The sequence below is a fragment of the Somniosus microcephalus genome, chromosome 17 (assembly GCF_052327205.1).
Source record: "Somniosus microcephalus isolate GS21.2 chromosome 17, FLI_Smic_1.0, whole genome shotgun sequence".
Lineage (NCBI taxonomy): Eukaryota > Metazoa > Chordata > Chondrichthyes > Squaliformes > Somniosidae > Somniosus > Somniosus microcephalus.
This window is the reverse complement of record NC_141003.1, coordinates 61,121,964-61,132,447: the sequence shown is the minus strand read 5'-3', so window position 1 is coordinate 61,132,447 and position 10,484 is coordinate 61,121,964. Positions and strand designations below refer to the sequence as shown.

General features: G+C 50.5%; 1 protein-coding gene across 1 annotated transcript in view; it reads right to left on the bottom strand.

Moving 5' to 3' along the window:
• The window catches only part of LOC147105768 (myotubularin-related protein 5-like), a 126,626-nt gene continuing 116,142 nt past the window's right edge, over positions 1 to 10,484 (bottom strand). The window contains exons 3-5 of the mRNA XM_086010890.1: positions 5,186 to 5,323; positions 4,175 to 4,300; positions 1 to 1,313 (exon numbers count right to left, since the gene is read on the bottom strand). Coding sequence (XP_085867016.1) covers positions 1,167 to 1,313; positions 4,175 to 4,300; positions 5,186 to 5,323 — 411 coding nt within the window. The 3' untranslated portion in view covers positions 1 to 1,166. The remainder of the gene's footprint in view (positions 1,314 to 4,174; positions 4,301 to 5,185; positions 5,324 to 10,484) is intronic.

The window sequence follows — 10,484 nt, the reverse complement described above, 5'->3', positions numbered from 1 at the left end:
CACAGAAGATGCCGACGCTCTCCTCCCTCCACAGAAGGAGCTAACTCTGGGATTAGACTGGGTGGGATATTAAAGGGTATGGGATGCGATGGGGAGAGTAGGATTGGACTGGGTGGGATATTAAACGACATGGAGAGTGAGCAGGAGAGTGGGATTAGACTGGGTGGGATATTAAAGGGAACAGAGAGTGATGGGGAGAGCAGGATTGGACTGGGTGGGATATTGAAGTGTACGCTGAATGAGGAGAGTGTGATTAGGCTGGGCAGGATATTAAAGGGTATGGGGAGCGAGTGGGAGAGTGGGATTAGGCTAGGTGGGATATGTGGGGGAAAGCACCAGCATAGACTTGATGAGCCGAATGACCCATTTCTGTGCCAGAACATTCTCTGATTTAATAAAAAACCAATGATGGAACTTCAATTTCTCAGACAGGTGACGGGTGTTAGTGGCCACAAGGCTTCAACTTTCCAAACTCTAATTTGAGGTCTAAACAAGCAGGGAGTGGAATTATAAAAACAGTAAACACACACAACCTTCAACCTTTGTTTAGCAGGGTTTTTCTTTAATTTAAATTTCCCGATGAGCAATCTTCCTAACCACATTTTCTGACTAGGAACATGACGAGTGGCCAGGAATATTTAAAGCAGCCAGCTGCTGTGCATTCACACCTCAAAGTTATTTTATAATCCAGTTTATTAGCTGGAACGCATGTTCAGTTCAGTGGACTGCACACATAGATAATGAGTGCGCGTTCTGATGGCACAGAGCCTCCCTTATGGACAGTCTGTCCCACATTGCCCGGTATTTGGCACCTCCACCTGTTGCCCAGGAGAGAACATAAAACCATCACCTGGAGTACCCCAGCCCTCCGTTCCACTCTTGGAACTGAGCAGGGCCTTCGTGTGGCTACATACTGAGCTACTGATGGCCCTGTGCCTGCACGTGTCCCAAACACTGACCTGCCTGGGCTTCGCAGCAAGGGAGACACTGATAAATCCAAATACTCCACGGGATTTGCAGCTGCTCACAGATCTCCTCCAGCAACGTTCAAATCCCAGTCTATCACTTCTTGTGCCCTTCACTCACTTTTCTCACCAAAATAACTATCAAGCCTTCAACACAGTGGCTGAAAATGAGAACAGGTGCAGCGTAAAGGGGACTATGAACTAAAAGTGAGAGTAAAATGCTGCGCTCGGACTGACCTGAGATCCTCCTGTGATGGGAATAATGCAAGTTAGAAGGTTCCCAATCACTGTCTCCAAGGGAAAATTCAGACAATCAATGTAAATGGTGTAGATCAGTCCCAGACAATTCTGCACAAGGAGAGAGAGATCAGGGATCAGGACACTTTCACTCATGATAACACGCAGTTGTAAACAATGTACCCATGATTCTGTATTCGTCCAGTATGAAACCCTGTGTAGGTTGCACTGCATAAGTGAAAGAGCCAACTGCTGCCTCCACACAAGCCCCATAGCCAAGAGAGGACAGACAGTCACGACTCTGCTCCTTAGCTGCTTTATAACATTCAGTACTAAACCTGGTGACCACCTCCCCCAGGACAGGACATGTACAGAGTGAACAACGGAAGCTGCAACAGGCAGGGTCACAGGTAACGTCACTCAAAAAGCCCAAATCAGAAGTGGCCACAACAGAAACAACACCCACAGTCGCAAGAGATACAGAGCCATGCGGGGGCATGGAGGGTGGGCGTGGGCGTGGGGCGCTCTCAGCCTCGTTGATGGCCAAGCACAGACCCAGTTTTTATAAACAATGATTACTGGCACAGGCACAATGAGCCAATGGCCTCATGCTGTGCCGTAAATTTCTGATTCCATGAAATACTGTAGTTTGGAGATTGGACCATTTCATCCTAAGGTTGCTCCACAGAAAGACCCATGTATTCATGAATAGGTTTTGTGTCATAGAGTCATAGAGTTATACAGCACGGATAGAGGCCCTTCGGCCCATCGTGTCAGCTGGGCTCAGGTCAGACTCTTGCTTCCAAGTCAGACAGTTGTGTGTTTAAGTATGTTGACAGTGCTGAGCTCCTTTAAATGAGATAGTAAGTGCATGTCTGCCTGTTTAGTTGAATGCTAAAGACCCCACTACACTATTCGAGCAGGAGAAATCCTCGTTACTCCAGGATCATCCCGGAGAGCAAAAATAATGCCCGGCATTGTTTCTCCACTAACAACCGTCTCCTTAAACCACTCTCCCTGCCCCCTCCACCAAGTACGAGGAGCTCATGGACTTCTTTGTTACTAAGATTGAGTCCAGCTGCCTCTGCCACATCCCTCCTTCCCCTTGCCCACCAAGCCAATCCTCCTCCAAGGCCCCCCCACTACGCCCTAACCTCGCATCTTTCTCTAGTTTCTCTCCTATCTCCCCTCATGCCCTCCCTAATCTTGTCTTGTCCATGAGACTCCTCTCTGACTTTCTTGACACCATTCCCATTAAACTGTTGACCATCCAATTTTGCTTCCTGGTCTCCATGTTAGTTGACATTGTAATTGCTTCCCTTTCCTCAGGTACTGTCCCCCTCCCCTTCAAAACCACCATCACCCCCTCCTCAAAAAGCCCACCCCTCTATCCTTGCAAACTATCACCCCATCTCCAACCTCCCTTTCCCCTCTAAAGTCCTTGACTGTGTTGATGCCTCCGTACCCATCTTTTCCACAACTCCATGTTTGAACATCTCCAATCAGGTTTTCGCCCATGCCACAGCACTGAAACGGCCATCAAAATCACAAATGGTATCCTATCCATCCTCATTCTTCTCGACCTGTCTGCAGCCTTTGGTACAGTTGGCCTCACCATCCTCCTTCAACGCCTCTCCTCTGTTGTCCAGCTGGGTAGGACTGCCCTCGCTTGTTCCACACTTACCTACCTAATCGTAGCCAGAGCATCACCTGCAATGGCTTCTCTTCCCCATCCCACACCATTACCTCTGGTGTCCCCCAAGGATCTATCCTTAGCTCCCTCCTCTTCTTCACTGACATATTTCCCATGGCGATATCATTGAAAGACAGGGGGTCAGGTGCTACATGTAAGCTGATGACACCCCGCTCTACCTCACCGCCACCTCTCTCGATCTCTCCACTGCCACTGATTTGTCACACTGCCCGTCAGACATCCAGTCCTGGATGAGCCGTAATTTCTTCCAATTAAGCATTGGGAAGACCAAAGCCATTGTCTTTGGTCCCTACCACATACTCCGTACCCTCGCCACCGATTCCAAACACCTCACTGTGGCTAAACTAGACCATTCGCAACCTCGGTGTCCTACCTACCCCCGAGCTGCGCTTCCGACCCTGTATTCGCTCCATCGCCAAGACCTCAACCTCCGTAACATCGCCGTCTCTGCCCCTGCCTCAGCTCATCTGCTGCTGAAACCCTCATCCATAACTGTTTCACCTCTAGACTCGACTATTCCAATGATCTCCCGGCCAGCCTCCCATTTTCCACCCGTCGTAAACTTCAGTTTATCCAAAACTCTGCTGCCCGTATCCTAACTCGCACCAAGTCCCATTCACCCATCACCTTTGCGTTTGCTGACCGACAGCCAGCAACACCTCAAATTTAAAATTCTCATCCTCGTGTTTAAATACCTTTAGGGCCTCCCCTCCCTAGCTCTGTAATCTTCTCCTGCAACCCTCCATAAACTCTGCGTTACTCCAATTCTGGCCTTTCATGCATCCCAAATCCCTTTGCCCCACCATTGGTGGCCGTGCGATCAGCCACCTAGGCCCAAATCTCTGGAAGATCCCCCCTGCTAAACTGCCTCTCCACCGCACTCACCTCTTTTAAGGCTATCCTTAAAATCAACCTCTTTGACTAAGCTTTGTGTCACACTTCCAAGTATCTTTCCTTAGCTTCGTGTTGATTTTTGTCTGATTACACTTCTGTGCAGCGCCTTGGGATGTTTTTCTACATTAAAGGTGAGTTGTTGGTTGTGTTGTGATTTTGCAACACTAAGAACAGATTGACGAGTTATTTATCACTTTGCTGTTTGTGGGATCTTAGTGCTCAAAATGACTGCCATGTTTGCTATACATAATGTTTATTGCATCTGAAAATAACGCATTGCATGTGAAACACTCACGATGTTTCAGGGAGCTTTCACAAAGCATGATAAAAATGCAAGGCTCTCTGTCTTCCATTAGGCTCTTACCCTGAACACCTCGGTGTGGTCCAACTGTGAGACCAGAACCAGACTCTTTGGGGCAAATAACTGTGGGGCCTGGATAAATTTTGAGTCCTCATCATCAATGACATCATTAGCATTGTTCTTCTGGGGCTGCAGGAAACAGATTGAGCAGAGATTAGCATGAAATACAGTATAACACAAACCTTGCAAACCGAGGGGTTCGGGGGGTTTATATACAATTAGATACCCGGGAGTGAGTTACAGGCTGGAATCTGATCGAGGGGTTCGGGGGGTTTATATACAATTAGATACCCGGGAGTGAGTTACAGGCTGGAATCTGATCGAGGGGTTCGGGGGGTTTATATACAATTAGATACCCGGGAGTGAGTTACAGGCTGGAATCTGATCGAGGGGTTTAAATGTAGAACAGATACCCAGGGGTTAGTTGCAGGCTGGAATCTAATTAAGGGGTTCGGGGATTTATACATAGAATAACAGATACCCGGAAGTGAGTTACAGGCTGGAATCTAATTTAATGGCAATGCACATACTCCATGGTTGTGGCTGAAATGGCTATGGATGAAGTGTAAAGTGACCCAGAACCCGATAGGCACCTGACTGTAAAACCGGAGGATTCCTATCTGGAATTTATCCGTGTGAACCAGGAAGGTCACAGGTTCCACCCTTTGTCATTCAGGGTGGCAAGGGAGGTGTTGCAATTCCTAAGCTGTTTGGAGGTGGGAAGGCAGGAATAAAAGGGGAAAGTGAACCAGGATTCATGCTCTTGAACCTGTGTCAGGACTCTGCAGGAAAGCAGCCCTCAGCGTTGAATGACTAACATTCACTGTCCAGGCTCTCACAGGAAGAATAGTCACTTGGGGCATCTATGCCGGACTCCAAACCCACATAACCAAGTCCTAGCATCAATCAGCCCTTGGAGCAGAAGGGACGACATTGGCCATGGGGGAGAAGAGAGAGTGAACACACAAAACAAACACTGCATAAGGAATCTGTATCCATTTTTTGTACTTTTACCTGTGAACTCTCAACTGCTTCCCAGAAAGTGAAACATGCACAATAATGCCTCTCCGAGTTGATATCAGTTAAAACTGCCACAAAGAAGTTTGGCGATTTCCTTTCAAGAACCAGCTGCCATCCACTGGGCTGACAGAACTGCAGGGAGGGAGAGAGAGAAAATTAGGAAGAATTCAGACACAGAACATGCAAAATCAGATTATATCTATATCCAGCATCATCCAACTGTAAAATACTCACCCGAACGGAAACCCCGACACTCTCCCGCCTAGAAATCTCAAGGGCTGACGCAGTGGGGGATTTAAACTACAGGTAACAGCTGCTGTAACATACGGGGAAGTGGCTAAAACTACAGCTAAAAAGCAACGTCTGAATTGTATTCTCAAGGAGAGAGGGGGGCGCGGAGAGGGAGCGGGAGGGGGGCGTGGAGAGGGAGCCGGGGGGGGGGGGGGGGGCGGAGAGGGAGCGAGAGGGGGGGGGGCGCGGAGAGGGAGGCGCACGGAGAGGGAGCCGGAGGGGGGCGCGCGGAGAGGGAGCCGGAGGGGGGGGGGCGCGCGGAGAGGGAGCCGGGGGGGGGGCGCGCGGAGAGGGAGCCGGGGGGGGGGGGGGGGCGGAGAGGGAGCCGGGGGGGGGGGGGGGGGGCGGAGAGGGAGCCGGAGGGGGGGCGCGGAGAGGGAGCCGGAGGGGGGCGCGGAGAGGGAGCCGGAGGGGGGCGCGGAGAGGGAGCCGGAGGGGGGCGCGGAGAGGGAGCCGGAGGGGGGCGCGGAGAGGGAGCCGGAGGGGGGCGCGGAGAGGGAGCCGGAGGGGGGCGCGGAGAGGGAGCCGGAGGGGGGCGCGGAGAGGGAGCCGGAGGGGGGCGCGGAGAGGGAGCCGGAGGGGGGCGCGGAGAGGGAGCCGGGGGGGGGGGGGGGGGCGCGGAGAGGGAGGTGGAGGGGGCGCGGAGAGGGAGCCGGGGGGGGGGGGCGCGGAGAGGGAGGTGGAGGGGGGCGCGGAGAGGGAGCCGGAGGGGGGCGCAGAGAGGGAGCCGGAGGGGGGCGCGGAGAGGGAGCCGGGGGGGGGGGGGCGCGGAGAGGGAGGTGGAGGGGGCGCGGAGAGGGAGGTGGAGGGGGGCGCGGGGAGGGAGGGGATTTTCTATTTTGATATAAGGCGCTATATAGAGGCAAATATCATTCCTCATGACCTCTCTGCAGCAGCCTTCCAAGTAACCTATTTAAACCAGTCCATGTCTGTAGTTTGTGCAGAGATTGCTGATCACAGAATCATAGAGCACAGAAAGAGGCCATTCAGTCCATCATGCCTGTGCTGGTTCTTTGAAAGAGCTATCTAATTAGTTCCACTCCCCCACTCTTTCCCTGTAGTATATATCCAATGATCTCAGCTAGGTTAGCACTGGGGTACTAACATTAGTCGCAGCACTCCCAGTCAGGGAAGGGGAAATCAGTAGGGTTCCCTATCCTGATCGTTATACTGGGAGCCCTGCTGGAAGTGATGAGCACTTGATTGGGTCCGACTACGATGATCTCCAGCCAGGCAGCACTCATTGACGGAGCTCACAGTCAGTTACTGCCACTCGAGTGAGTTATTCGTGGACCAGCGCCACTGGTATCTATCCGACAATGTGGAAAACTGCCCAGGTATGTCCTGTCCACAAAAAGCAGGACAAATCCACCCAGCCAATTACCGCCCCATCAGTCTATTCTCAATCAGCAGCAAAGTGATGGAAGGTGTCATCGACCGTGCTCTCACGCGGCACTTACTCACCTGCTCACTGATGCCCAGTTTGGGTTCCGCCAAGACCACTCGGCTCCCGATCTCATTACAGCCTTGGTCAAAACATGGACAAAGGGGCTGAATTCCAGAGGTGAGGTGAGAGTGACTGCCCTTGATTGGCACCCCATCCACCCCCTTAAACATTCACTCCCTCCACCACCGGCGCACCGTGGCTGCAGTGTGTACCATCTACAAGATGCACTGCAGCAACTCACCAAGGCTTCTTCGGCAGCACCTCCCAAACCCGCGACCTCTTCCACCTAGAAGGACAAAGGCAGCAGGCACATGGGAACACCACCACCTCCAAGTTCCCCTCCAAGTCACACACCATCCTGACTTAGAAGTATATCGCCGATCCTTCATCGTGACTGGGTCAAAATCCTGGAACTCCCTTCCTAACAGCACCGTGGGAGTACCTTCATCACACGGACTGCAGTAGTTCAAGGTGGCAGCTCACCACCACCTTCTCAAGGGCAACTAGGGATGGGCAATAAATGCTGGCCTTGCCAGTGACACCCAGATCCCATTAGCGAATTTTAAAAAAAACCTCGGGGCGAACTGGCCAAATTGATCATGTAGTACCGTCCTTACTCCTACTTCGAGATACCTCCCTGCCAACTGGCCGTGGAGGAGCTACAATTTACGCACCATTGAGGCGGCCGAGTTCGACGGCAGACTCACCCAAAGCTGCTTTTCAATAGAACTCTCACTGCAGGATTCGGACTTTATTTTGCAGTGCAGAAACGGAGAGCTCTTCTTACTTTGAAGAGGGAAAGGAAGATAGAAGTGAGCTGACAGAATTCAAAGGCCATCCAGAGCAGGATGATAGCTGAGGTATGGATGCAGTGCACTCGTTCAGACCATGAATTCCACATGAAAGGAATGGACAGCTTCAGTGGAAAAGTGCATCAGCTTGCATTGTACCCATGTCAGATCCCACACTGCAGCTAAGGGGCATGAGGAGATATGAGTTGACATGACTGTGACAACACTCAATTTGCGGTCTGAGGACAAGACTGTCAGGAACAAGAACAGCAGTTGAACATCATCGGCAAGACCCAAGGCAGGTTTTTGCGGAGATTCTGAAGCCTGATCAGGAGCTTCACAAAGCAAGACGAGATAAGCAGCAGGCTGAAAGCCAGCTCCTGTGCAGATGGTGCTATCCAGCTGGGGCTTCTCCTGGTTTGCTGAGAGACCTGGTTGGGTTTCGGTTGAGACAGTCTAGATGACAGGAAGGAGCCAGGAATGCATTCACTAACCAGTCTGAGTAAGAATATAAATTATGTTTCTGAGACACTACTGTGCAGCTTTTACTGGCCAGCCTTCTGTGAAGGTTAACCAAGACCATGGTGTACCTCCAGCACTGAAAGCTTTCTGTAGCAGTTCCTGGAGGCTATGGTATGACTACATTTAAATAAATTCCTTTTGAAGTGTAGTGTGGGTATGAAGCCAGTGTTTTGAAACTACAAAGTATCAGGAACAGAAGTTCTCTTTCGCACTTGGGTTTCATGAAACATCCAGTACACTGCTGTCTCAATGAATTTGACAGAAGGATCATTGGAGCTCATTTTGAAATGATAGGTCACCCATTTATCCACATCCCATGGATTTATCATTAACCAAAAGGCAATGGGATCATTTTATTAGCCAAGGAGGGGGAAGGAATACTTTATGGGAAAGGAACAGAGTCCATTGTGCTGCCTCTTTGTAGGACTGCCATGGCTAGCCTCCTCACTGAAGATGGGAAACCAGTGCCGAAATCCAATGGTCTGACACCCCAAATGTTTCAACCTTGCCTCTCAGAACCACACATCTGGCCACTGATGTATGGCTGGAAACGGCCACAGGAAAACGGCAAAGTGCAACGTTAAACGGGAACAGTCACGGCAAACAGCAATGAGGAAAATTCACAGGGAACAGCCGGGGGAAAGGGCATGGAGAAAATCCACAGAGAATAGCCATGGGGAAAGGCTACAGGCAACGGTCAGAGACACAGGGAATGGTCACAGGGAAAATCCAGAGAACAGCCACGGGGAAAGGCTACAGGCAACGGTCACAGACAAAGGGAAAGGCCACAGGGAACGGCCGTCACTGCCCCTGGCAAGAGCCTGCATTACATCCGTGTCCACAGTAAAGGTCAATGTTGCCAATACTGAGACATTTGGATACCAACTGAGCATCTTTGTGCATTATAGTGTTTGGATCTGCTTTCATGCGGATCTGAAGCTGCCTCTATAGACAGTATGAACATCAATGCTGCTGTAGAGTTGAAGCAGAGGATAAGGATTTTCCAGCAAGTTAAACTGGATCCCTCTCTGTCCTGTATTTTTTTTCCACTTGATGTTTCCTTTGAGGTGGATGTGGCCCTATAAAATCATGGACATTCAGCCCATGCCTGTGTCAGTTCTAGTTCCAGAACTCGCGCTATCTACTTTAATACAGGTTGAACCCCGGTAATCCGGCAGCCAGCGGTCCGGCACCTTCAGTGGTCCGGCACGAGGAAGGTCCTGCTGTCACATTCCCTCCCTGGGATGGGTCCAGCTCGGGTCCCGGGACCGCCACCGGGTCAGGATCAGCGCCTGGACCGCGCAGCATCACCGACGGCTCAGCGGAGCGATGGAGCCCGAGAAGCCTGTGGGCGGCGGAGTCGACGGCGGCACAGGGAGGGCAGCAGCAGGAAGAGGAGGAGCAGGTGGTGGCGGTGTTTGTGGTGACTTTCGACACCTTCAGTGGTTCGGAATTTTCAATGGTCCGGCACCGGCCTGGTCCCGAGTGTGCCGGATTACCGGGGTCCAACCTGTAGCATGTCCCTGCCCTTTTATATTATTCCTTTTCAAATACTTATCCAATTCCCTTTTAAATGTTTTCTGCCTCAACAGCCAGTTGTGATAAAGTATTCCATGTTTGTTCTAATAACACTATGTGAAAAGAAATTCTAACTTCCTCCCTCATGATATTCCTTTTGTTACTGATTCGCAAACCAATGGAAACAATCTTTCACTATTTACCCTCTCAAAACATTTCATAAGCTTCAAAACTTCCATTAAATCCCTTCCCCTTAACCTTCTCTGTAACAGTGAAAAAGCCCCCAAGTTTTTAGAGCCTTTCTTCATTGCTATAATCTCCTCTGAGAGATTTTTCACTGTACACGTTTCATCGCTTAATACCCTTCCTATAATGGAGCATCCAGAACACCACAGCACACCAATTGTGGCTTAACCAACCTTTTGTACAAATGAATAATCTCTCTTCATATCCACGAATCCTATTTACCTTCCTGTGGCCTTTCTACCTGCAATGTCACCTTTAAAGACCTCTATCACATCCCTAAATCTCTGTTCCTCCAGTCTGTGAGGGTACTCGTCCTTTCACTGTCCTTTTTCCCAAATGTACTTCAAAATTTCTTCACCTATCTGCCCACTCAGAATAGACCGGCTGTTTTGCTCTATGCAGATCTCAGTGTATTCAAAGTAAAGCAGACAGCAAACGAAGAGTCAGCTTAATATTTAAATCAGTCAAGGCAGTTTGA